This window comes from Hylaeus anthracinus, unplaced genomic scaffold, assembly GCF_026225885.1.
Source record: "Hylaeus anthracinus isolate JK02 unplaced genomic scaffold, UHH_iyHylAnth1.0_haploid 11997, whole genome shotgun sequence".
NCBI classification, from domain to species: domain Eukaryota; kingdom Metazoa; phylum Arthropoda; class Insecta; order Hymenoptera; family Colletidae; genus Hylaeus; species Hylaeus anthracinus.
In genome coordinates this window covers 2,561,499-2,589,462 of record NW_026534344.1, presented here as the reverse complement: position 1 = coordinate 2,589,462, position 27,964 = coordinate 2,561,499, and the positions used below count along the sequence as shown (strand labels likewise).

Sequence of the window (27,964 nt, the reverse complement as noted above, 5' to 3'; positions counted from 1 at the left end):
ACCACCTCGAGGGACCTACGGACGTGTTCATTCGGGAAAGAGTATTTTATTAATCATCACGGACACGTGGTAAAATATAAATTATATAACGCAGCGTCAACTTCTTTACCATAGCAGAATTTTGGAACTTAAAATATAGTTAATTAAGATATTCTCGTACAGAAAGATCGAAAAATCGCAGCAGTATTTCCGATTGATTCGTTGTTAAATTTTTCGTAAGGGAATAATAGAGCACAACGAGCGCGAACGATCCGGTAATTACGCGAATACCCGATGATTAACCACGTGCATTGTTATTGGGCTTGCCACGGTTAGTTAAACGACAAGCGAGCTCGAGCACTCACGTGGCGGGCGCGGCGATATCGATAAAAATTCGCGAACGCAATCGTTAATTCTCTCAAATGGTCTGATCGGATGATACGCGTCAAAAGCAATTTTTAAACGACTAAACGTCCAGACGAAGCTGTAACGTCACGAAATAAATTGAATAGATAGGATAAATCCCGTTGGGAAATACGCTCGAAAAATATGCCCGCCGCTACACGCGGTAAAAGTCATCTGAAATTGATTTGGAAATCGGCGGGGCGAAAAAAAAATAGGGCGGAAGGAATACGAGCTCCCGCGGATGGATAGGGAACCAGCAGACGAAACGCGGTGGGACGTTATGGTAATCCTTTGGAAAATGAAAAACGAACGTTTCTGGTTACAGAGTATCCGCGAGAATTCTTGGCGCGCCGAGACGAGCGAAGATTTAATGAGATAGCTACCACCCGCTTTGATACCATTTTTTCCCTCGCCTGTACCATTCCAGTTACGCGAGCGCGTTAAATTCTTCCCAAAGAATTCGCGTGTGATTTAACGAAGTTTAGAGACTAACTCGCGCCACGTTGCTCCGGCGTTAACTGTACGCCGAGTACATCGTCGACGCGTGGCAAGTCAGGCGTCAATTCTAGGGTGAGTTCAGTCATTAATTAGAGAAAGAGCAGGGAAAGTAAGCTCGTTTGTAAACGGTCAACCTCTTTGTCTCGAGTATTTAATGCAATCTAATTCAACGAAGAGCATCGTATCTTCTTTTCTTTGTTAACTCTAGATTTTTACTACTTTTTAAATTAAATCATGCCGAAGGTCCCTACCAGCGTCTATGTAAATTCTGAGTCTCCCAGCTCGCATTACTATTTGAATAGTAACCGCGTTAATTTAAACCTTTTCGTGACAAGTCTCAGACGTACCATCGAAACGTGAGATACAATCCAACGAGTATCCAAATGTCAATGGCTCTCCCGCGTCGAAATGCCGAGTTACGACATTTTAGGCGAACTCGTCTCGGATAACACTCCCAAATTGTTAATATATTCTGCCTTTTGCGTCGAGGGCTTGTCCTCGGAACTTTAAACAGAGAAGACAAGCACTAAAAACTGCGACACGACCCGCTATCAAAAGTTACAGTAACATTCGCGACGTCGCTTACTAAGTTTTGCCCCACTGCGCGGCATAATCCGGCAATGGGACGATGTTGCAACCTATATCGCGTAAACGTTAACCTAGGCATGGACTGTGTTCGTTCAAGATTACGCTGTCAAAACTTGCACGCCGTATACGAGCCTGGTCGTAAATCCGCATCGCCGCGAGATAAAATTGCTCCAAATTTAATAAGACGCTACGGATCAGTGTCGTTCAAAGCAGATGGGAGCCCTTAAGGTAACGTGAGTCACAACTCTCTGAAAATGTTATTTTTTAAACCACGTGCATGGCGAAAATCCTGCATTTCTGACGTGTATTTCGTAATTATATAAAGTTATAGAAGGTCGCAACGCATTCCATAAAAAAGTCTAATAATCGCATTGCACCGAAAATTCCAGTGATTCCAGTAACTGTGCAGTAGTGTGTAGTTGAAACTGTGTGGTTAACCAAACTCGTGGAGAACAGATTTTTTCAAATCTCGCGTCTCGAGACAGGCTTGCTTCTCTCTCCCTGGATATCGTACGCGATCTCCCGGAGTCTATCTCCATTTCTCATCGTTTCAACGCAGCGTTCATCGTTAGCGTGATAATGATGGTTTATAGAGAGCACATTGCACCAGCGTTTCAGAAACTTTCTAACGACGCGACGCTTTACGGTACGCGCGATTGTCCTCCGACACCAGCTACGACCGAAGTGGAGTTCGCCGGTAAGTAGTTACAACCGATTATGGTCAGACTCCCCTGAACTTCTCCCGCAAGTTCCACCGAATCATTTAGGAGCCATGAACACGGAGCGCGGCAGACTATTCCGAGGAATTGCGAGCTGCTACGAACGCGCAAATGTTAGATCGCTTTCAACGTTTTTGACATACTTCTTCTCCAGTTAAAGGGTTACGATCGTTTGATGGTTGGAGAGCGAGGTGTGTTCGGTAAGGTTTATTGGAAAATCTTTATTTCGAACGACTGGAGAGAAAGGTATCCGATGATTGAATCAACTGCCATTGAAAAACTAAACCTGATTTTACCTCGAAATACATGAAGAATTGATAAAATTTCGAGTGGCTCTGGTAGTGTCCAGAGGCCTCCTAAGTGTTTTATTAAAATTGCAAACCGACCGAGCACGCGTCGATTTCGCGAACTGCCTCGCTTATTTGAGAAACGCTGCGTCGTTTCACCTTTAGCTCGGCGTTAGTATTGTTCTTCCTCTTCGTAGACGGCGCGATCTATTTTGTGTCAACGTGTCGCGAGAAGGAAACAGATAGCTCGCTCCTGTAATCCTCTAAATAAGCCCTGCGTCGTAGATGATTCCGCGGGCTTACGCTTTCATTCGAGCGACTTGCCAACTTTGTCTTGGAACTCCCCCGGAATCATTCCCACGCGAAAACAAATCACCCGTCGCGTTCTCGCCCTTCCTACTCTCGCGGTCCTCATTTTCAGGACCATGAAATTTTATTCCTTTCCACTGACACGGCGATAAAATAGATTGTTCGTTTCGCGCGGAAACATAATGTCCGCGCAACGAGCCGTGAACTTACTATTCGTTCTGCAGAGGCGCGAGGGACCTCTGGTATTTTTTTGGGGGACATAACAACACGGCCGTGACATTTATAAACGATTGGATGCGAAGGTATCTACCTGATGCACGTTTTACTTGACTTTCTGGATAGTTCGATAGGTGGTATACTTCTTTGTATTACTTCATTGGATATAGATTTTAACAAGTTAAACTCATGTACGAGTGACAGTACTTTTAACTGAAGAACAATTCTCGATTAGTTCTCTTGAGCACTTTGTGTTACTTTCTTCGAATAAAATATTTTTTAAGCAGGTTCTGCGCAATTTTCCATTTATTGCGGATAAAAAATGCGACTAATTCGCCCCCTATCGAACGTGCATCGTTGTCCTCTCATTGAGAAACTTTCCCGGCGTTCTTGCGCATATATTAAACCGTGGTAGAAGCACGCGAGCTCCGCGATCCGTGCCGGTATGTTTGAACTCCTTTGTGAATTCCTCGAGTAAGGTGGGCCCCTCGAATCGTGGCGACGCGGAATCTGTAATTTTAATCTCCGCCCGATCCCTTTGAAGCATTCTTCCCGCAACGATGTTTATAAAGATTGGACGGGATTTCGATGAAATCCCATGTGCAGATGTATCTGTCGATCCGCCTGTATATGTTTAGCACTTTTCTTCCAGCTTCGAATCCCTTATACGCTTGCATTGTTACCGAATCGATCAATAATACATGAGGGATATTTGTAAAAATTGTATATATTCAGTTGAATCTATTTCCATCGCATTAAACTGTTCTATAGACATACTGTAAAGAATCATTTCGCTTCACGTAATAATTAACGAAGATATATCACTGGTGTCCTAAAAATCGCTGATACAGTCGAAGGAAAAGCCCCCCATTTCCTTCTCTAAACGTATGTAAGTCGAACGCGAGCCCCAGGCAAGCGGAATAAAAGACGTTACCGAGCAGAGACTCGATTCGGTGAAAAAATATAACAGGGGGGTGGGGGGGGGGGGGATTCAATTTTCCCCGGCGAAACTCGTTAACGAAGTTTCGATTTTCCCCGTGGAAAGTTGCGAGTAGTATCGAAACGCCTCGAAATCGATCGACGGGGCACGAACAATTGGATACTCGAGGCGACGTCGAGCGGAGAAAAGTCTGTTTCTGCCTCGACTTGACATCGTATCAGATTCCACGATATAAGACGAACCCTTGAGCTTTACGCGAGCTTTCGAGCACGCCCTAGTCACCGCTCGCGTTGAATAATTGCTCGTTACGGTTCACCAGGTTCGTCTTGCCTTACCTTTCCAACGAACACACGGAAATCCGACAGAAGCACCCCTGCGATCCTTTTCCTCTTCCTTGTCTCTCGTTACTTGTTACACGCTACCGTGTAATTGCTTACCTTCTGCGAGAATCGCGTATCGCCCACCTCCGACCACCTCGGACGATCGTATATTTAACGTTGTTGGCCTGAAATACGCACGAGAGTTTCATGTTAGCTCGTTCTCTTCATCAAAATGATAAATGGATCGTAGCTTCGCTTTTTTTCATTGCTCTTGGTGTAGCTCGAGTAAAATACAAGTGTGGTCACTTCTGTTGCTTTATATCTTTCAGAATTTACATCGTTTTCCTTGAAGTTGATCGTTCTAGTCGATGGATACTTTCTTTAGAGTTAATAGATCGAGCCAAGAAATCTTTTAGCTCTAAATTTAATGAACGGAGCGAACAAACCCTTCCCCGAAATATAAGAAATTGGGTCTTTTCTCGACGTAATAAATTTAGTCGAGGACTATCTCTCTCAAAGACGTATCACGCCATCGTTTTCAAGTCGACTTGACGTTTTGTTTTAGTGCGATCCAGGGGTGGGTATTGATAGATTCTTCCACGCGCTTTACTCGGCAAAGAAGAATGATCTGATCCCGCTCCTGCTGGGTACCGCCTGCTCCGAGGTCACGGAAACCTTGGCCAAAATCGTGCCATACTGGAACGTGATTCAAGTATCCTTCGGCTCCATGGCGCCCGCGCTCTCCGATTTCACCGAATTTCCGCTTTTCTTGAGAACTGTTGCGCCTGATTCCAGTCACAACTCGGCCAGGATAGCGTTCATCAAGCATTTCGGATGGGACACCGTCACCGCGCTCTCGCAAACCGGCGACATGTACTCTTTGGTAAGCAATCGATACGCGTTGGACAATGCTAGAACCTGGCCATTTACTCCGACACTGATTCGGCCATTATAGATCAGGCTAAAGAAGTAACAATAACATCTCTTGAAAATTTTATGAAGCTCGACCACTCATTCTTTAGCTAGAGTATCAATTAGCTTGTATAGATGGTAAAGATAGAGTTTATTTTACATTAAAAGATCACGCAACTCCTTGGCCGAAGCGTCGATTAATTAAATGAATCACTCAACCGTCTCTCTATCTCTTCCCTTAATGTTCAAATTACCTCGCATACTAACAAGAGAAAAAACTGCAAATCTAATTCTTTGGTCGGAACGGTACCTTACGTGGTACACGTGACGTCTAACTTTGACGCGTCTCTGTTACAGGCCGTGAACGATCTGGTCACAGAATTGGAGCAAGCGAACATCACGTGCACGGCAACCATCACGTTCGCGGAGAACGATTACAAGGAACAGCTGCGGACTTTAAAAGTAAGACACGCTCGGACTAAAACTCCATTGACTTTTCCAACAAGTTTCGCGAGAGATTTGTGGCTGTCGCTCGCATGTAGGACTGCGTGTACTCGCGCGGTTTCCTCTACCATAGAATTTTACTTGCTAAAGCGGGTTCGCTCGCGTTTTTTGGGATGCAAATGTAGAGCGAATTTCGAGCACGGTATATCCGAAGCATTTCAAGCGCGAATTCTGTGCGAGTCCCTTCTGTTTTTATAATTAGTGCACGGACGCTTCGATTTGACTGATTCTAAATTAAGTAGAACAACAGCGCGATATTTTTATCCGAGACGAACGTCGAACGGCGTCGAGCACTTCGCGAAGAAGGTGACCGAAAAAGAATTTTCTGTGCATTAAAGCGCATCAGTACGCGTCGAGCACGGGGAATTGAATTAGTCCCGGTACTCGGCAGGTCTTTAATTACAGTTCATAACTAATTACGCGTCGGGCTCTAATGTGATAAACCTGCATGAAAGACGCGACGCTTGGGACCCGCGCGATAGAGAAAGATTGCCCAGTTGGTTGAAGCACAGCTTTTATTCGGTTGCAGGAGTCGGATACGAGAATCATCATTGGGAGTTTTTCACCGGCGCTGGCGTCGCGTGTTTTCTGCGAGGTGAGCCATCCGAAGCAAGTTTTTACAAACTCACGAACATCGCTGCGTTACATGGCGGGCGCAAAGTTGAGCGATCGCGGTACGCAACACGCTCTTTTGTGAATTACACGGGTGATTCACGGAGAAACGAGTTTTTTTTATTAACATGATAAACGAGGCGATTCTTCTTTGCTCCACAGTTGTAGGTGCTCGTTGGAGTCTTCGAGGGATCGAATGTTTATACTTTTAAAATATTTCCCATTGCGTGATAATTATTTTCAATTTTCTCGATGCTTGGCCTTCCTCTTTTCTGGAGTAAAAACGACGAATTTATAGTTAATGTATATTATACAAATAACGCGTCTTCCGAGACAAAAATGAGATAAAAATTCATAAACTAGTCAAACAAGGAACGATTATATTTTCATACTCCAAGGGAATCAAATTATATTCGGATCGAACGAGGGTTAATTTTCGCCGAGTGTTGCAATTTGGTCAAAATTTGCTCGACGCTGGTCGAACAAAGGAAGGCTCAGATTTGTTTTCGACAAACAGCACGTGAGAGCATCGGCGCGATTGAAGTGGATCGTGGGAACGAGAGAGTAAGCAGATAAGGTCCAGCGAGTTCATTAAGCGTGATAGCTTTATGTAAATTTGACGTCGGACCAGGTTGAAACTTTAATCTTTTAATGGACCATCACCAAAAAGGACCGGGAAGTGTCCTCCAGGCGTACGTTATATGATTTCAAATTTTGAGGAAGGGTCAAGGTTCAAATTAAATGGGAGAAACGACAATCGAGGCACAGGAACAAGATGCACTCGAGCAACGCTGCCGCGTGCCATACTTTCAGTAGGATTACGTATAAAATGACGTGCGAGCGAACCTTCGATAAGTGTCACGGTACCCAGATAACTCCGCCACACTTATCGACTGAAAGAACTTGTTGAAAAGAAGAATCAAACAAGGGTAAAGTGAAATCTATTCTACCGCGATTGTTCCACTTTACAGCACTGTGACTAACGGTTCCCCATCTCTCTTCTCCTTTGTACCGCTCTAATAGACCAGCGATTCGCTGCAGACAGCACGGAAATAAAACAGTCAATGTACCGCACCCGGTGTGCCGTACGTTTGCGAGCGTTTTGCTTACGTATCGTCGCGACGACAGGCGAATAACGAATTTTTCGAGACATGAAACTGCCACTTCCTGCAAGAACGCGAACGTTAGCACGACGGCATTAAAAAGCAGAACTTATTGTCCAGTTCTGAAACGTAAACTCGCTTGGGTAGCAGCGTTTCACAGAACTCGGTTCATCTCCGATGGATCGAATAGATCTACTTCGAATCTCCAAACATTCGGTGATATTTGAGAATCGAGATCCACCGATCGCGTGGGACTTCCCGCCTCGTTTTAACGGGCGAAAATCGATGGAATGCAAACACACGGTAGCAGCTTGTACTCCTGCTAAGCGAATAATGAATATTGTGTGAAAGTAGGACGCAATCCCTCTCTCTGTCAACCTCTAGCTGTTGCTCTCGTCGTCATCATTATACCCCAGTCGGCATTATATTTGGAAACCAACGTTTACGGAGAGCCACTTGGTTCGGGCTCGTTTATCGGGAAAGAGTCGAGTATCCGTTCGGTTTGCATGCCGATGACCATATAAATTAGGTTGCACGGTGGTCGTTTGCGATCGAAACAATCCGTTCGTGTTTATTCTCTCGACACCTGACTCGATCCTCGTAATTGAAAACACCTAGCTCTGTCATAAACACGGTCGCGAGTACACCGAGCTATCGCAAGCGAACAAAAAAGGATGAAAGAGTTATCGTTACCTTTTTTCGTCGCCCGAAAGTTCCTGCGTGCAACGTTCCACGCAAATCAGCCTAGTTGCAACGAACTCGGCGCCCCTGTCCTTGATTCGACTCACTCGAAGTCGTACCACGGTTCGTTCCCTGATTGCCGCCCCGAAAAATCTCTATCTCAACATTTTCCACAAAAATTCACCCGCAGCTTTCCGTCATACCGCGACGAGAGAACTTCCGCGTTCTGGTTAGTTCGAACGTTAAGTCGAAGCACGGAAAAAGCACCGTGGCCGGGGCAGAAAAATGTAAATTTTCCACCCTGCGCTCGCCTCTACATACATATTTTTTCAAACTTTCCGCCAGGTTTGTCAGAACCTTATTTAAAAAAAGTCGCAAATTTCCTCGAGTGGCCTGGTAACACGGAGCAGTGGTTTCTAAACTATTCCAGAAGGGCCTCGTCAAAGACAGAGGAGAAATTTTTGTTACGTTTGTGTTTTAGCTGTTTCGTAACGAAATTGTTCTCGCGGATAGACTTACGTTTCTCTGGATGTTACGATTACTGCTGTGTTTATCCTGGCTGCGGTTTAATGGATGGACGATTTTTCACCGAGTTCCGTTTCCGTGACTCGCGGTTTGCTGCATTACGGATCCGCCGTAAAGTAACCAGAGGCAATAACGCCGAACACAGACGCTCCGCGTTGGATCGACGGTATCCATATCTTTTCCCATTCAAACGATTGCGCGGCTCGTTACTCTTCCGATGTTTAATATTCGCTGGTTGGGATCGGCCGTTTATTCCGGCTGAATATTCCAGCCAGGAAGGTTTTTCCTCTTTCTTCGCCAAATGCGTGCAGTCAAACAAGAAACGGGGAATACGTTCCCGTCGTAAATCAGCCGAAAATACACAAAACGTTGCTGGTGGCGTCGCGTCGGGCGGTATCACCCAATAGCCCAAAAATTTAGCGATCTACGACTAAAAATAAACAAACGCGTACCTTTTGTGGAGCAAAGCACTATGGAGACATCCTTGTCATGCCTCAACGCTAATCGCAGATGAAAGCGTGTAAAAAAGTAGGGGATCGCTGAGTACTTCCCGCAACCGGAAGTAAACGAGAGATCTTTACCTCCCGTGGTCTCGACTGTAAATAATCCACAACGTTACTTACGGCGCATCCGCGACACACGTCGCTCTATATACTTCTTTATTACCACTTTTATTGCGTCGGCTGTTCCGTCCTGGAAGAACGTGAGGGCATAATTTACAGGAACGCGCATGTTCGGCGCAGGAAACGACACTTCTTTTACACTTCTCTGATAGTAAAAGGCGATGCTCGCAGGCCAGTACAGGTGATTTCGTCGGAGATACCTCTTAAAATCTACCAAAACCACGGAAGAGAAAATTGAAAGAGAACAACAGACAGAGAAAGGAGTAAAAATAAACATTTCGTTTCTTACTCGCGTTGCAAAAATGTGGCGGATCGCTGGAACGTCGTACCAGGACCAAGAGATGTAAAAGTAGCAAATTTTCGCTTCCAGTGCGACAACAGACGTGGATTCGCGAAACGGGCAGCCTCGGTTTCCATGGAGCGACACGTGCGCGCTATTCAACCCGACGACCCAGTTTTTTAACTTCGCTTGTAAGCGAAGCGCCGGAAGACAATGAGATGTAACCACGACAGCGGCGATTTCCCGATACTCTCGGTCGACGACCAGTTTTCCAAGGAATCACGAAACTTTCGGAGGGTGTTGCTGGAGGATATCCAGCGCGTCGAGTTCCGCCAACTTCGCCAGTGAAAGTTGCTAAGCTCGAGCAAAAAATGTCCCCGTGTCCCTTGCTGCTCCAACGGGTTGTAACTTTCATTCGGAAAATCGCTGGCGAACGTTTTGTATGGTTGCTCGTTAGTGTGTAAATGTATATACAGATATAAAGATATCATTGAAATGAATGAGTGCGCCGTCAGATCGTCTTGACAGGTATGTCTGACCAATGCTTGGCATTTCTACTTGCGTCGGGGCTTGAAAACACTGATGGTGATAGGCATTCTAACTTTGAGGTCTAAAATTGTTCGTAGTCTGCTAGTTAGGACTATTTTCGACAATCAACACATACACGAGAATATAGTATTAATTGTAAGTAGACCATCTCCAAGCATCGAACGAAGTAGAAGTGGAAAGTAATGGTCAGACGAGACCGAGCAGATCAGAATAAAGACATTGATTTCTTACAACAAAACACGTACGAGTCCGCGTCATTATTTTCAAGCGAATAATACCTCTAACGTTCGTCGGTCAAAGTGAAAACAGACAGTAATGGTCAGACGCGGTAGCCAAATCGCCAGAGTATTTAATGTCCTTAAGAAATCGTATTTCTGGAAACGTAAGGCTTGCACCGACAAATGTTACTCAACATTTTCCATTCATTCTTGCACGATGGACTGCCCTATACCGATTATACCACCCACGGACTCACCCAGCCTGCATATTTCATAAAGACATCGCGAAGGATCCAGGATAGAGAGAGAGAGAGAGAGAGAGAGAGAGATTCGCCTGGCATCGTCATTTCTCATTACGACGAGCGTCCATCCTTCGGACGAGATCGTCGTAAATATTCCTGGTATGACAACGCATCGCTTCGATGTTCTGGGCCAGCATTCCATACCTGGAAAATTTTTCACAGTAGCATTGACGTGACATGTGCGACCCCATTAAAGGGGACGTCCACTCCAGGACTATAAGAAAAGCCGTTTCTTTCTAAACGTGTGCACATGGAAATACAATAGAAAATAAGAATAAAGAAAGAAACTGGATCTCGTTAACTTTCTTGGTTGGCAAATGCATATGATCGATCCGCATAACCGGACACGTCGCGACGCGTAGGGAATGTGGGAGACGACGGCGTTAATTTCCCACTCAGCGCGATGGAAGAAAGGCAGAGAGAGGTTTTATAGAAATACAAAAATAGCAGGCCTGTAATGAACTCGCCCACTCTCTTGAAGAGATAAAAGACTTATCCGACTAACCCATATATTCGAGGGAACGTAAAGCGCGAAGCTTCCAGCGGGAGCCAATTCTAAAGCTCCGCCTTATCTATTTTCCCTGAGCTTGGCCAAAGCCGTAGAAGCAGACGGCCATTGGCAGTAAATATCTCGAGTCGCCCTTTAAACGCTCGTTTTAACGGTTCGCCCCGCTTTCTGCCCGCAATTAGGCCTGGAAGCTGGGCATGTACGGGGCCGACTATGCATGGATCTTACCAGGTGACATGATCGACCTGTCGGGAATGACGGGCAATTGGTGGCACACGGAACCCAAGGAATGCACGCGCTCCCAGCTGTCGCAAACTTTGGATGGCTTGATCATCGTCCAGAGTTATAGCTCCGCCTTGGAGAACGAGATTAGTTCGTCAGGCCTGGTAAGTCACTTCGCCAACGTCGAATCTTTTTCTGATCAAATCTTCGTCACGCCGCGAGGTCAAACGCTATCTCCTTCTAATTTCCTTCGTCTATTTTTTAAGTTATTCAATTCGTGACACAATTTATTCATTGCTTATTTATTTATCATTGTATACTATATAATACCGAGGTAAAAATCTTTCAAATACTAAAGACTGAGAGTTGATATTGAACGTTATACTTTGCGAGCACCTCATCGAGCTCGAATTTTACTAAATATTTACTGTGTTAGGTTCTCACGTTCAGACACTCTTTTTTATCCCTTTTGTAACGCTTGTCGTTTTCCCTTTTGTCGTGTCCATTAAACGCACCAAGGAGACCAGCAAAACGAGAGCGTGATAATAGGCACGGAGTTTCCTCTTATCGAACGTTACCATGCACGAGGAATCGAGCTAATGACGAACTCACGTGTCGCTAATTACGTTTCGCAGGGGAAGAACTCGAGTCCCGGTGAAATTCGAGCGGAACGTCCCTCGAAATTGGTCGAGTTTCCTCGTCCACTCCCGTCACGGGATTTAGAGTAGGATTCATGGCCGTGAAACGTAGCGCGACGGTGTATTTTAATTTTGAAATAACCACCATCGTTTTATCGGAATTGAAAAAAATGCATCGCATGTCTTCGCGTCCTCGTTTTCTCCTTGTCCGTTCCGACCAAACATCAAAGAACCGTTCGCGAGTAGGTTGAATAAAATACGTATCATTCTTTATGTTTTCGCGTTTCAATTTTTCTAAGCGACGTCATGAATAATTCTACGCTTGTTCGAATGCGCTGAATATTTACACGAGTTCGCGGAAAAATAGAAATTCGAGATCCCGCAAGCTTCCGGGGTGTCGGAAATAAAGAGAAGCGATGCGCGTCAGTCAACGTGTGTCGGTCGACTTATTTGCATACTACGCAAGACGATGCGTAGACCGACTCGAATTTTTCACGTTACTTCGGAGACAAGGTTCTAAGTCGCCGTTTTGCGAGTTTCCAGAACGGAGGAACTCGTATGTCCCGTCAAAACACCGATTCCACGCGAGCGGTTTGCATAGCACGCGAGTAGAATAATAGATTCGATGAGTCCACGCCTGGCAGCGAGAAAATCGAGGGTGTGCCTTTGCGAAGCTTTCCAACGGTACTATACGTCCTAACGAATACAAAAAACATACAATAAGCTCTGAGAGAAAATGTTTTATGATGATGGACAAAATAATATGTATTTAGATTTCCGTGAAATGATTATTCGTGGTGAATGCCCCGACTAGAAGCACGAGTCACGCGATGGAAAAAAACTTGTTTGGCCTTTTTATCGCCACACAGGTGGCGAGATCCCTTGACTGGAAACGCGATAAATCAGTGAAACGGAATTTCCAGCGAAATCGCCGATCAGCCACGTCCGATAATGCCAAACGAACTTTTACGCGCGTTTAACACACAATATCGCATTCGCAGTCCGTTCGCCATGTTCTATCGAAAGTGATATACACACGCATAGTTTCCAATTTGTTGAACACACCGTGCACGGATCTCCGTGCTCTTTGTTGCGTCGATTCGAACCGTTTAACTTGTTAATAACTACTGTCCCGTCAAAAACACGCTGCAACCAGCTCGGCTAAAATAAAATGTTTCTCGTTGGAGGGGACTGCACAATCAAAGCGCGCGGAGCACGAATTTCTCGGAAAAAATGCTATGCATTAGGGTGAGACAGGAAATATCGCGTATTTCGCTCGTTTTATTTAATTCCTTTTTTTTTTTTTTTTTTTTTTAAATTATTTATACAAACGAAGCACCTGCGCGTGTTAATGCATCGTGTCGGAACACTCTCTCTGTGTCGATTACGAAAATACATATTGATATTGTTCACGGTTTCGTTCGTTTCGTTTATTTTTCACGGGAAAATAGTTAATTCTCCAAAAATATCGTATCGCTGAATGTTTTCGGAATGAAATGCGAAAAAAGTAAATTCGTTCGCGACGCTAGAATCGAACTCGTTATAAATTAACTAATCGCGTTACGAATTTACGAAGACTGCGAAATACACAATAATTTCTGCTGCACGGTAGTACTCATATTCTCGCTCGCGGTAGTCGAACTGCTGTCCCTGCGAAAAAGATTTATCCTCGCTCCAGGAAATGAGCTAACGAAGAAGAAACTTTGCTTGAACTTTGTTGCAACGGAAGGAATACCAAGCTAGCAAGTTCTCTTTTTATTTAATCTTCACCGTGAAGTCTTAATCAATGCAGAATATGGCTAGGAAGTCTCACGGATGTTTTCAATGGATTACGCTCGAGCTCTGTTGTTCACCCTTTCCTCTGACGCGGAAAATAATTTTGTTTATTTTAGTCATTGACGATTCGCAGCCCATTTTTCCATGCAATATACGGAAAAACAATTCTCCCACGCAGACTAGCAGCAAATTCAAGACGGAATTGGCAAAACGAGGCGTGACCTATTCGAAATACGCCGCGCAAACGTACGACGCTGTCTGGGCGATGGCTCTGGCTCTCGAGAGAACCGAGATCATCTTGAACCAGGAGAACACGAGCGTGGCACACTACACGCACGCCAGGAAGGACATCGCAACGCAATTATTAGAACAGCTCAAGCTCCTGCGTTTCGTTGGAGTTTCGGTTAGTAAAACAGACAATTACTAGCAGGGAGACAGAGAGCAGCAAAGGAAACACGAGAAGCATTTTGTTGAGTGAATTACTGAAATTAAACTGGAGAATAAATGTGTAATATAAACACGGTTAAGGTAATCCGATATTAAAATTAAGTTTCTTTGAAGTAATTTAAATATTGAAATAGTACGTAGAATTAAAAACGAGATAAGAGTTTTGATATACTTTAGTCGAAATTTTTTTAACGAGGCACTAACTCATCTCGAAGGGTCTCCTACCCCATCTTTTAAAGTTAGGGTACACGTAAAATTCCCTTGCACTCGCAAGTCAAGCGTGTACGCGGATAAAACAAAGAATCGCCGAGCAACCTCTCTACTGCCGCTATCAGAGCACCTCGTCAATCATTTACGAAAGCAATAATGCTTGGTCTTGTGCTTCCTAAACTGTATTCACGTGCAACAAAATGCACATAGACGACGAAGGGTGTGCAGTTTGCGAAGACGAAATTCATTATCCGCGAAACAACAGTTCTCTCGCGAGAAGGTTTTACGGATAATATTCTAGCCTTGCATGAAAAGCATTTATGGAAGATTGTTCGAGATACTTGTCTAAAATTTTGCACTGTCGTCAATGTGTGTATCATATGAAACAACCCCAAATCAGAGAAATAGGGGTAGAAGAGGTGTTCGGATTAATCGATTGGTTAATTCCAGGGGCCGGTGTTATTCGACGGCGCCGATCGAGTGGGTATCACGGCGTTCTACCAAATGCATGGTGAGTAAACGTTCAACGTGGCAACCAATTCAGAAAAAGTAAGCGAGCGTGCATAAGCACCGATTCGATCGCGGAACGCACAATGGTACGCGCGTAAGAAGCCCACGCATGAAAGAGCAAATCGTCGACTGCAAAGCGCTGACAATTGCGCGCCTCCAACGACTCAGAATACTGCATGCACTCGAATCCCGGCTAACTGACACGTGTAAACGAGTGGATGAGCCCATTTACGGGATTCCCATTGTCGAATGCCAGGCCAACGATACGATTTCACGCGGTGCTATACCTTGCAAGCGTTCTCCGCGATGAACACTGGTAAATAGCACTGGAACGCCTAATGCAGCCACAAAGATGCAGGGAATTCTGATTCAAATACGAATTTGGAGTAATGAGTGGGAGGGAAAGTGGGATTTTGCCGAGTAGAAAATACAAATGATATAGAAAAGCCCAAATCGTGCTATTTTTAAGTAAAAATGTATCGAAATAAATTAGAAGAGAAGAAATTTGCTGACCGAAATTATTAGTCGTTGACACTATCAGTGGAGCGTAATCGTTTAGCGAAGAGCGCTGACGTTATGCGAAAACGCGATGGGTTCAATTCAAGAAGAATTCACGGGTCGTTAAACCCTTGAACGCGAGGCTCTAATTTCTTGCCGTTGTCCGAAGGAACGTAAAAGTAGAAAGGGTCGTAAAGTTAATTTAAAAGCGTGCCGCGCGCCTCTATCTTTTTCAGGAGAGGATACACTTTCCGCCAGCCATGGAACAAAATTTCAAACGAAATGGCAAGCCGTGGCGCAAAGTGCCGCGCAAACAGACCGAGGGCTCATTGACTGCGCTACTTGTACCTCTGCATCGACGCCCTAGTTTAGTGTTTTTTTTTTATTTTTTTTTATTTTTTTCTTGTAACGAGAACAGAAGCTCCCACAAGAAAAGCGGCGCCAGAGTGGAAAAAAACGGTGAAAGTGATCGAGCAACTTCTAGCAAACGAGAAACTTGCGAGAAGCTTGCCGTTATTTTACAGGTTCAGATGGCTTTTCGATAAATAATTGTATTCTAATCGAGAATATTTACGAAAGCTTTGGAGTCTCGGAAAGAAGCGATAATTTATTTAAAAATGTTCCGATTGGCTAAAAGTATCGATTGCCGAAAGTAAGAAAATTCGATACGCTCCAAATGTCACGGAATTTATGCGACCAGGTCTTTCCGATTGACGTGGGGTTCGCGCAAGCAGTTTGGTTGTTCCGAGCCACTTTACTCAAATTTCCAATGAAGCGTTGTCAGGTGTCAGGGTAACTCGACATTCGTGCTAGAAATTCGGTCTGACTCGGCGCGGTTCGACCATTCACTGCTCCGAGATTGTCCAAACACGAGACAATTACACCAGCTCCGCACTTAGCCTGCCATGAATTCGGTATGCGTTTACCGTGGGGCAAGAGTGCAATTAACGCTGCGGCAAGAAACAGGGGCGGCAGACCAATCGCCGAACAACGTTGTACGAAACGAGTTATGGCGACGCAGAATGCGACCCACCTGCAAGCTCTCCTTTTCTCTCGTTACGATTAATTTCCATCGCGAAAAGAAAATATTGGTACGTTCGGGCAGATGTGCCCGATCGATCGAGCTAGAAAAATGCTTTCGCCTCGCACGCGGCAATTTTATTATGAATAAACGGCATAGTTTCATCTCCGCTCGCTAATCGCCACAATCGCCAGCCGCGTGTTGTACCACCAATCCAACGAAGCGAGCAACATTTTTTTTTTTGCCAATAATAGGTATCGAGTGAAGCCGATGCACGGTGATTTGTTTCGTTTGTTACTTGAAATTTGGTAACCGTCGATGTGCTACTCAGAGGCTACTTGAAGCGCAAAGGGGTGAAACAGAATTAACGGTTGCCCACATCTGATGGCTACGATAAACAGACAACAGGGAACGATGAAAACGAGAAATCAGGCTTGGCACGCGTCGAGATGTAGTTAGGCGACCTCAAACTGACGGAGAGTTATGGAGGATTACCAAGTTTGATGATAAATTAATTAACCGTCGCGATTGCGTATCGGCTTTCAAGGTTTCGGGGAACTTGGAAGGCACTAGCGTGGGAACTCGACTCGAAAGAGCCACAAGGACTCTCGATGACGCGCGAGTGTGTGGCTTTCGTGTGTGGCGAGGACTACGAGGCCGCCCGAAGTCTGCGACCCCAAAGCATGAAACGAGATCGGCGTGAGCTTCGTGCGAACACGACCAAAGATGTTTGCCGTTCTACCCGGCCGGATGTCGGTAAGAAGTCGATGAATAATTAATGAGAGGAGACCCTGCGGAATCGGCGGCGAAAGGAGCGTGCCCGTGAACGGACGAAAAAGTGGAGATGGAAAACAAGAGAATCCGGAATGTATTACGCCCTGGCCCGTATTAATCGTTATTCCGGCGAAGAAGTAACCTCGTGTCGTGCTACACCGAGCATAAGCCGCAATGGATATAGCGGTATCCCGCGGTTACGACAGGTTAGGTTAGAGATTCCGATGAACAACGTTCCTTCAAAATCTGTATGGATAATTAGGGATTGAAAAGTCTAAAAGTTTTGAATTAATGAAAAGTATAGAGTAATCTATTGGAGGCCTAACATTAAATAAATGAAGAAGACAAAATTTCTCGATAGTTCGCTATTCAAAATTATTTTGACTTAATATTTAAACACACCATTATACTCTGAAACGAGTGAAACGCGACCCCCGCGTCTCAGAGAGTACGTCGCAAGTGTCGTACGCGCAGACCGTCGAGAAGCAGGATACGCTGGTATCGGCGTCAAATAAATAATTCTTTTTTCCAGTCCGTTAAATTTTACGCCGGCAAATTGTGCTCGTGTAAAATTGGAAAGTCCGTCCCGGCGCGTCTCGAGAGTCCGCTGGCTGAAACTCCTCTGGCTAACGACGCTAGCGCATAATTTGTGCGGCCTCGAAACGCTGTGTGCTCGCGAGCAGAACGTGTACGGTTCTTTGTGAAATCAAGCTTCTTTTCAGCAGCGCGACCTCGATGCATCGATGTCAACGACACTCCCAGTATTCCGGAGTCCAAAATCATCCCGCCTCTCGTCGTCAGAAATCTTTTAATTCGCGCCCAATGGGACGTTTTCGATCGGCCGTCGCCGTGAGATGCTCGCGATCACGTTCACGGATCGTTGTCTCTTTACTATGATCGAAAATCAATGTACTGGAAAGTAAGTGGCCACGCTTTCACGAACCGTGCCGTGAAATTGAGACCGAGACTCATTACTCCTCCTCCGCTCTTTCTTCTCGTTCTTCGCCGGCTCTCTCCCTCCGGCTGGATGTTCCTTTTCCAACTCCTTTTTTTAATAGACCTCGGCCGGGAAGAGATCCGAACAATCCTTTAGGAGTCTCAGTTGAAAACGCTTCCCAGATCCTTCGTCTATAGATTGCACCGGCACGGAGAACTAAGGGCACCGAGGAACGAGGGTTAGGGAGACTTTCCCAAAGTGGGTACTTTAAGTTTTCGTTTGAATGCGAATGCTATCGGTTATACGGCGAATCTTACAAGTCAAGGATAGAGTTAAGTAAAGCTCTGTCTTTTTCAACGAATATCTGCAGGATGTCAGAAAATCCTTCGATTTATTCACCTCTGTATTAAATCGCACCCTTCTTGTTAAATTTCTGGTTGCTTTATGCGATCACGTAATGCGACACTAGACTGACTAGTAGGCTCCGAAAGATTCCTGTCTTCGCGTGTAACGTCTCTATGAGATCTGCAGGGGGTGCGTTCTCCAGGGACTCAGCAAGTCCGAGCAAGCTTCCTTCCAGCGTTTTCACGTAATTCCAATGGCTAAACGATCGGTTCGCGGTCGTAACAGCTCGTCGTTCGGCTCGTTAACCTTGCACGAGCCACGAAGAAGCAGCTCCTTTTTCTGGCTCGCGTTTCGAGCATCGATTTCAGATAAAGTCAACGAACTGGCACGAATTTCCGCCAGCGATAGGTAACACCGCTCACAAAGAACCCTCGACGGGTACGGACAAATTGGATACCATCAACTGCTTGCTCCTTTACCTCACGGTTCCCGTTACCTCTGTTCTCTGTTTCGTTCCTCTTTTTTCCTCTATCCCTTTTCCTTTTTTATTTATTCCAGTTTACCACCACGGCACTCTTTCATCCATCTAGTCAGCCGACAGTGGAGGTCCTACGGCTGTAATCCATCAAATCCTGTAGCGGATAACAGTCACAGGCACGGGTGCGCGGGTCTCGGGTTTAACTTTCACGAGCATAATCTCGGCGACAGGAAAAAGGAGGAAAAAGCCTGGCGCCGCTGATCATTTCTTTTCCCTTTTGCGTGACAAGTCGAGTGCAAGGAGCAATTTTTCCGTTTGTATCGATCAGGGATTAAACGAGTGTTTCTTGCCGTGCAGAAATACGTAGCGATGGACAAGGGACGAACGTTCGGAGATCATGTCGCGAGATAAAAAGGAGAAATGGATCGTTTGTAAAGGATCTTCCACGGTGGCTTTGAGATTTTATTTTTTCTGTAACGAGATACACTTGTCAGCGTAGCCACGGTTTTATTAAAAAAACGAAGTCTCGAAGTCCCTTTTATATTTAATATGAATAAATCAGGGTACAGTGGCCCCTTATCCGATATAATTGGGAAGAGGGTTGGTCGCGTAATCGAGGGTGTCGCTATGTAAGGGAATTTTCGTACATGCATTGTGTATATTTAAGTAACAAATCTGGTAAACATATGCTGAATTCTCAGAAAAAGCATGAATCGGAGAAACTATAACATTATTAAATTAAATTAATAAAACCCATTCATCGTTTCTAGTGTCTATTGTATTAGATTTTTAGGAGGATAAAGGATCCTTCCTTGTAAGGAAGTCACACGTGGTTGCTTGGAACTACGGTTCATCCTTTTACGTGATAAAAGACAATTTATCAACGTGACATGGAAGAATGAGCAAAGGGACCCGCGGCAAAAATGGTCGCCGATAAGCTTTATCTTGACTTAGTGGAAAAATCTGACGGAAATTCCCTGCTTCCGCTTTCGAGGGTGAATCGAACTCAGGCGTCGATAATTCCTGTGCTTAAACACGGCGCAATCATGCCTGCTACATACACGAAATTAAACTCCATACAAGAGGAGTTGCAAAAATCAAAAAATATTTACAAGCTTCTACCATATTATCCCGTCGACTGCACATGATTCCAAAACAATGATGTTACCAGACTAACACGTAAAACTTGAGCCAAGACGTGACATAGTTGAAATAAGTTTGCAGAGAAGGAAATACAATTTGTCAGAGCGTGTCTGCTTTCTTTTATGTCGCGAGAGCAAGCCCTGTCAACTAGATTGTTGTCTGGTCGAAAACCAACAACGGTCCCTCTCTGTTTATTAACATATAGAGTGGTACGTTCGCTTTTCATTCAACATTACGCACTGTCGGCACGATCGAAACTGACACGCAGAAATGTTGATTTTATTCGTGGAGTCGAGAACCGTAACAAGCTTCGTTGATTAAGAAGGAAAAAGTTTCGGGGCAGAAATTAAAATACCGATGGTTAATTAACTACAAAACGAGTGGTTTGGGATGGAGTCGAGGAGTGTAATAAAGTGCTCGAAAAAGTGTGTCAAAATTTGAATTGCCGCGCAATTCTCCTAAATCGTCGCTCCGAGCAGCGCGGGGCAATTACGAAAGTGCTTGTTAAAATAGAAAAAAGAGAAAGGAGCTGCGCGGGGTTGAATGTCTTGAAAATTAAGACCGGAGTTTCCCAAGGAATCCACGACGATATCGAACCTAGCCACCATGAACATTCCACCAAAATTTCGTGAACATCGTTCGATAGATTCTCTAGGCGTCCGAAACAGTTCTTTCCTTTCAAAATTATTTACGGGGGAAGGAGACAGTGCGCGTTTCGACCTGAAAATAATTCAATTGCTCGAAACGAAACCGAGGGTAAGTCGGATAACTCTTTTCATGACGCGAGCCAGAGGACACGTCGCTCAGTTTCAGGAAGTTTCATTACTGTAGCGCGTCTTCCGCGATTCACGGACGAGACGGTATTGGGATTTTTCTCATCAACGTAATGACGACTGGCGGACGATAATAATACGTATTCATTTCGTTCTATCTTCGGCCGTCGCGTATCCGCGCGAGGGCTATTTCCGTCAGCTAAAAGCAAGAATGGAGGTCGACCGATCGTTTTTCAAAGTTTGCATTCGCGAAAAGTACCGACGTATCCCAGCCCTCGTGAATCTTTAAGCGAGCCCCTGTTCCTGTTTCCAAGCTTGACGAATAGTGCTACCGACGCGGATATAATTTAGATCGACGGAACTACTTTCGAGAATCGGATTATTTTCATCTGGAACTGACCGCGGGTCTTTAAAACGAAAACGCACGTCTAAATAAAAATCTCGAATGGCAAATAAGAGACAAACTATCGCGATATCGCGCCAATTTGGCATCAGTATTTCATTATTGCAGTTGTGCTCTCAATATTGTGGCATCGCTGTTGCCGACAAGATTCCGATATTACGCGGGAATATTGAGGCAATATTGCACAGCGATTTTGAGACAATATTGAGACAGTATTAAGACAATATTGTGGAGCATTATTCAGATAATATTAGCCAGCAATATTGAGGCGATATTGTACACCGTATGGGACGTACAACGAACGAAGGCTCATATTCCTGGAGAGGGAGCCTCAGAATCGGGATGGAAACGTAGAAAATGAAAAATCCATTCGCGCCGATGGGAAGTCCGGCGAATATTTTTTAATTCAACAAGAGGGAAAGACCGATTTGAAATTACCAGACTGACCCCTTAAACGCGCTTTGTTTCAACGCGAACAGGAATTCTATGGCCTCGATTCGTTCCCTATTTACGAGGACCGTGTATATTCGACTTTATCGGCGACGTCGAGCAAATGGCTGAGGCACGAACGAAAAAACGGATTTGATAGGAGAACGGATTTTCCAGCAGACACGAGACGAATCGAGGAGAGGAATCAAAGCCTCGGCCTGATCAGCTCTTTCATCGGGGGCTCGCCGTACGGGACCGGGAACTTATTATTGCCCGCGAGCTTCCGATTCATTTCGTCGAATCCGCGACACTATCGGTACCGGGTTATATCATCGCATGGTCTCGAGACAAAATGAATTTCGAGGGTCTAATATAAAGAGAAAACGAGCGAGGTAGAATTTTAAATTGTCAGACGCTATTGGACACACAATTTCTCGGCTTCTAGTCGGCAAGGAGAGAGGCAGAGTCGCGATAAGCACGATTTAATTACGGTTGATTGCTCTCTCAGCGATTAAAGTCCCGAACGTTCGAATTTGTTTCCACGAAAATAATATTACACGGCGAAGGCTCGGGCTGGCTAAAAGAGGAAAGGATTAAAATCTCTTCCAGATCGAGATACAGCGTAACGTCGAGCGTAACTATCGCGATGAGAGCCCAATCTCGTCTGAATGGGCGGCCTTTTACCGATTATTTAAGTTATCAAGTAGCGACTCGTTCGTGCCGAGGCGAGAAAGGTCTTAAAGTTTTCCAATTACAGGCCACGTCGCCAGCAGGATAGCGATTTTCAGCCCGGAAGATGGAAAGCTGATAATGAATTGTCCAAAATGCGCACCGACGAGATGGCCCGACGGACATCCCCCCGCGGCACGAAGAGTTACTCGGTACGTGTTACAGCCACCGATTCCCTGCTACCCAATCGATCACTCGAAACACTGAAACACGATTATCGCGCCTGGTTTGCCCGATTATGTCGCTTCCGCGTTTTTGTTCTCGATCGATCACCGCGAATTCGGGGGATGGATTGGGGATGAGGAAACCTTTAGGTATTGGAAAGAGCCGTGAAATGAATAAAATCCCGCGACAGTATTTCTGTTCGTTACTTGACGATAATGGCCTAACAAGCAGTATGGTCGTTCGATATTTTCATCGCCGGGTGTATAAATTATTTTTGCTGATTTATGAGTAAGTATATTCAATGAATAAAATATACTATCTATCCGACCGCGGTTAATTCTTGCAAATTTATGAACGATTCATGTATCTGGAGAGCAACGATGTGGAATGAAAAACGTACCTACGTATACTGCGATTTCAACCACGGTTCACATCGTTGTAACGTAGAAAAATGTTTAGGCGGTATGAACAATAAATAGTTTTCATCGATAAAATCGAGTCTCGGAGTGGCCAGCCGAGTATGGCCCTTAACGCCACCAATCGATAATCATCCCTTACAAATTTGATTAAACAATTAAACAAACAAACAAATGGTTTACAAGCGTACGCGTGGCGAAACGTTGTCACCGGGAAACACGAATACCTGGATACCATCGAGTGTGCAGGTTCGAACCGCGTAATCATTTATGGCTCGTGTGATCGGCTCTGTATGCTAATAACCGTATTATTCGCGAGGTAAACGATGGAACGACGTGTTCGGGAAACGTTGAAACCAGCGTGGATTCGCTGGGTGTTAATAGCGCTTTCGCACGATCGCGTAAAATTTCATCGCCACTGTAATTCGAGTAAAACGGTTGCAGAGGGACCCTTTATTAAATGGCGTCTTTACGACGCGGCGTGTAGAGTACGCGAACCGATACTGGCTATAAGAATATATTCAGAGCCACGTACTCGTCCCGTTTCGGGAAAATTTCCTTGCTCGTATTTCTGCTGAAATTTACCGCGAAGGTAAACTCAACTGTTTGCCTTTGAAACTGGGTCACCTTTGACCCGTACTAGTTTATGACACAATTGGGGATAAACACGGTTTCACGTGCTTGATGGAACTGACAATGAGCTCTATCTACCCGCAACACTTCGCTTCATTGCTTATACCAAGGACAGTTCAGAATTTCTTATTGGAATTTGTCTATTATAATCTTTTGATCCGAATTTTCTACGTTAGATGTTCATTTTTCTTCAGTCGTTAATTCCTGTGACAGAGACACAAACTGTCTTTTTACGAAGATACAATATTCACCATATTTCGATTTTTACAACAGATTAAGGGTGGTGACTGTAGCACCTGCGGCTTTCCTCGCGGTCACTTGCCTCGCCAGCGTGGGTGTCACCCTGGCGCTCGCATTTCTGACGTTCAATCTGCACTTTCGCAAGCACAAGTAAGTTCTCCCAGCCGCAACGTTTCAATTAGTTTATCGTAATTGCTTTGCTCGATACCGTAAAGACTCGGTCAATGACAGAGAACAAAGTAACCCGTTGCGGTCATTGGGACAATAGCGAAAGAAAAATTTATCGAATAACGATGCTGGTCCGCTTCGGAACAATTATCAGAATTATTGGAAAATCAGAAGAGAGAAAAAAAGAATATTCTTAAAAGCTCCCTTCAACTGTTCTACCAAGCCTCTAGTAATTATCCTGAGAAATGCCTTGGTCGTAACTTGAAACGACCATTAATCTTCGTTTCGGTATTGCTCTCACGACCATAAGGGACGACGACTTTCCTTACCATTGGCTGTACGTTCTTTCATCGAACATTGTTTTATCCGTCGACGGATTGTACGAGACTGTTTCGTTTCCTGCAACAGGAGTATAAAACTTTCGAGCCCTAGGCTGAATAATATGGCTGCTGTCGGCTGCGGTCTCGTCTATGGTGCGGTCATCCTTCTGGGCCTGGATCACGCCACGTTACCGGACAGCGACGATTATTATCCTGCTGTGTGCACGGTGAGCATTAATTTTCAACTCGCGGGCATGCGTTGGTTTCGTGACCAGACCGCTCCGGTGGTAACTAGGACTGAGACACTACGAATAATTTAATAACTTTTGCATCAAGTGCTCCAAGCGGTGTATTCCAGAGACGTTTTCATCGTCTATATTTGCGGGCGTACTAGATGCCTCGACGTTGTTGTAAAACGAACAAATCGCGCATCGCTCTACTGTTTTTTAAACGGTCGTACTTTTCGCGAGCGCGCGGTACTCCCAGGCCTAGTTAAAATCAAGTCGCGGCATTTACGCGATATTAGAAGTTCTTTGTACCGTTCTAGGCGAGAGTGTACCTATTGTCTGCTGGCTTTTCCTTGGCTTTCGGTTCGATGTTCACCAAGACCTATCGCGTGCACCGAATTTTCACCAGAAGCAGAAGCGGCGTCGTCAAGAACAAGGTACGATACGAGCGTAACTATCGCATCATTTCACGACTTCGCTTCCCGGTCAATAAGCTCGCCTTTGTAATCTCCAATTAGAGAATCTGAATCTTGTAGAGGAAAATCCTCTTTCCCTGTTAAGTGCCGTATGCGCCTTGAGGCGTGTTAATATTTACTCTGAGCGCATGGGTTTGAAGAGGAATATTATTTGTTTAAGCGCAGGCACCAACTGGTCGTTATTGTTAAGACTTCTGTCTATCGGGTTGGCGACTAAAACGTTTTGGAACTACTGAAACTTCCACACTGGTCTAATCTTTTGATCTGGTACATATCAAACTTCAAAACTTCGATGAATAATATATAGCCCGATTGGCCTGAAAAGGTCGCGATACACTTGCCACAATTATTCTTGCTCATGGAAGAGTCGCGTCTGGAATATCGAAGCGAAAATCATTTCACCTAATCATTGACCCACACGATACAACGTGTTCTCGACTCACGCGCAAGTGTCCTTCTGCTCCTTCCAGCTACTTCAGGACACCCAACTGATAAGCTTAATCTGCATCCTTCTACTAATAGACGGTCTGGTGGTGACACTGTGGGTGACTTTCGACCCCATGCAACGTCACCTGCGAAACTTAACCCTGGAGATTAGCCCCCACGATAGGGGTGTCGCCTATCAACCTCAGGTACTGTAACAAAAAAAAAAAAAGAGAGAGATTAATCAAAATAAAACTTTCGTTCTTTGCTCTTCTAAATAACGAACTATCGGAGATTGACATACTCCTGTAAATTTTGTCCTATCTACGTGCTGACCTCTGCAAAATCCTGATCAGTCACTGTGGTTGCCCTAGCGACCGTTGCGGATGCCTTCGTTATAATATCATTAATAATTAATTAATAATGACGTACCGTAGCCAATTTGATTATCGGCCTTTGATTCTCGACGCAGGTGGAGGTGTGCCGTTCTCAGCACACGAACAGTTGGCTGGGCGCCCTTTACGTGTACAAAGGCCTACTGCTGATCGTCGGTGTCTACATGGCATGGGAAACGAGGTAAAACTACTTAAACGATTACTTTTTAACGAACGCGGCTTCCTAAAATTCGTTGCACGCGCTCAAGGGACTAACCGGATAGTTCCAATTGGAGAGGCGGAGTCGAAGCCGAGTTGGAGTTTAATGAGGGATGCCATTAGGGCGTTCATTAGCAAAAGGCGTTTCCTACTTTTTTTACCTGCTGTCGTTAAGGTATCGGTACTAATCGTTGCGAAAAGTATCGACTCGTTCTTCACAGCGGAGCTTCTCGAATCGAGCTCGTGTTAGGCGAAAAAGAAGCATTCGATCGCAAATAAACTTGTAATCGGTTACGTTTATATGTTTATAAATAAAGTCCACGAATGTTTCACGATTTTCTTCTACTTACGAATTGTTTTTCTCCGCGCGCCATGCATAATTCCAGGCACGTAAAAATACCAGCGTTGAACGATTCGCAGTACATCGGGATGAGCGTCTATTTCGTGGTGATCACGTCAGGCATCGTGGTGGTGTTGGCTAATTTGATGTCGGATCGAGCGACCCTGGCCTTCGTGACGATAACAGCTCTCATCTTGGCATCGACGACCGCGACGCTCGCGTTGCTTTTTCTCCCGCAACTGGCGAACATATTAGCGGGAGAGAGGGCTGATCCGGTGGTGCAAAGTCTTGGCTTGAAGATCGAGTGCAATACAAGGAGATTCGTGACCGACGATAGAACGTAAGTACCCACCGTTTCCACCCGTGATTCGCTCTTCCGGTAACGGGAAAGCGAATGGAAAAGTTAGAATGGGATACGTGCGGTACAAGAAGAGGGGTAAGCACAATGGCGTCGGCGACAATGACGATAAAGCTCTTTCGCTCGCGGAACGATAAAGGAGAATGTAGGAATATTAGATACCTAATTTGTTTTTTTCTATCTGGCGGGGTTGTAGAGTGATCGTGGATAAGTGGAATCTGCTGCGTGAATATACATGTAGATTGTATCATGTAGAAGTTTATAGTTCTCCTACCTTGTAGAAGTTTCGTTATGATCCTACACTTTTTCTAATTTTATCTCGTTAATAATTCATTTACGATAGTTCTTCCTACTTTCGTACACGTTATATACTCCATCTGATTCCGGTAGACGATCCTTTCGCGTTACCCCGACGTTGCGGAGAATCGATTCGCTTTAAACCAGGTTTCAGATATCGTTTATCATATTTCATTCCACTCGCCTCCGACTTTGGCTGAATTTCCTATAAAACCCCAGCCACTACGGAAAAGTTTATTTAATTTTCCCCCTAAGTTTATTCGACGCAAAGTTCGGAAACGAGACGGTATTACGTTCGTCGTTCCAAGTTTCTAGCGTAACCCCCGCGTGCCCTGTTACGCTCGAAATTAATATAAATTTGGAAAAAATAAAAGCCGTGTACATACATGAACGATAATTAGTTGGTCGCGTCTAGTTTCGGGTTACATTCGTCGTTCCGCGCGATGGCGAGCAATGTGATTAAATAAAACCGAGGTGAATCAAAAATAAATGAAATTTCACGCCCCGTAGCGAGCTCCAGTACCGCGTGGAGGTGCAGAATCGCGTGTACCGTCGTGAAATGGCGCAGCTGGAGCTGGAATTGGCCAGATTGGAGAAACAATTGGCACAGGAGCCCGTCGAACCATCGCACGCCTCGTCGAGCGCATCGATTCCGCAACGCAATCCTAGCATCGGGGGTGGCCTGCCTTTGTTATTGCTCAGTGTCCTCCCGCCAGTCATCCCTAGAGCTAGCTGGCCATCCGCAGATCCATCTGGTGAGTGAGATTCTTCGTCACGTACCGCAAGGAAAAGGAAAGACCAGTCCCCGTGCCAAAAGAAAATGTGAAAATGATCGTCTCACTTATTTGCTTGGCTGTTCATCGACAGAGGAAAATGAAATTTGCTGGCTTTGGGAGC

At 45.0% G+C, this 27,964-nt stretch overlaps 2 protein-coding genes across 2 annotated transcripts in view; both read left to right on the top strand.

Moving 5' to 3' along the window:
- The window catches only part of LOC128889442 (cytochrome c oxidase subunit 7A1, mitochondrial), a 345,364-nt gene that overhangs the window by 303,050 nt on the left and 14,350 nt on the right, over positions 1–27,964 (top strand). The window lies entirely within an intron of this gene.
- LOC128889384 (uncharacterized) overlaps positions 1–27,964 on the top strand; it is a 47,014-nt gene that overhangs the window by 14,237 nt on the left and 4,813 nt on the right. The window contains exons 3-16 of the mRNA XM_054146958.1: positions 4,827–5,144; positions 5,531–5,635; positions 6,207–6,272; positions 11,261–11,464; positions 13,893–14,117; positions 14,822–14,882; positions 22,440–22,563; positions 23,899–24,015; positions 24,442–24,580; positions 24,901–25,017; positions 25,527–25,688; positions 25,952–26,055; positions 26,459–26,752; positions 27,578–27,822. Of these exons, the coding sequence (XP_054002933.1) occupies positions 4,827–5,144; positions 5,531–5,635; positions 6,207–6,272; positions 11,261–11,464; positions 13,893–14,117; positions 14,822–14,882; positions 22,440–22,563; positions 23,899–24,015; positions 24,442–24,580; positions 24,901–25,017; positions 25,527–25,688; positions 25,952–26,055; positions 26,459–26,752; positions 27,578–27,822 (2,281 nt within the window). The remainder of the gene's footprint in view (positions 1–4,826; positions 5,145–5,530; positions 5,636–6,206; positions 6,273–11,260; positions 11,465–13,892; positions 14,118–14,821; positions 14,883–22,439; positions 22,564–23,898; positions 24,016–24,441; positions 24,581–24,900; positions 25,018–25,526; positions 25,689–25,951; positions 26,056–26,458; positions 26,753–27,577; positions 27,823–27,964) is intronic.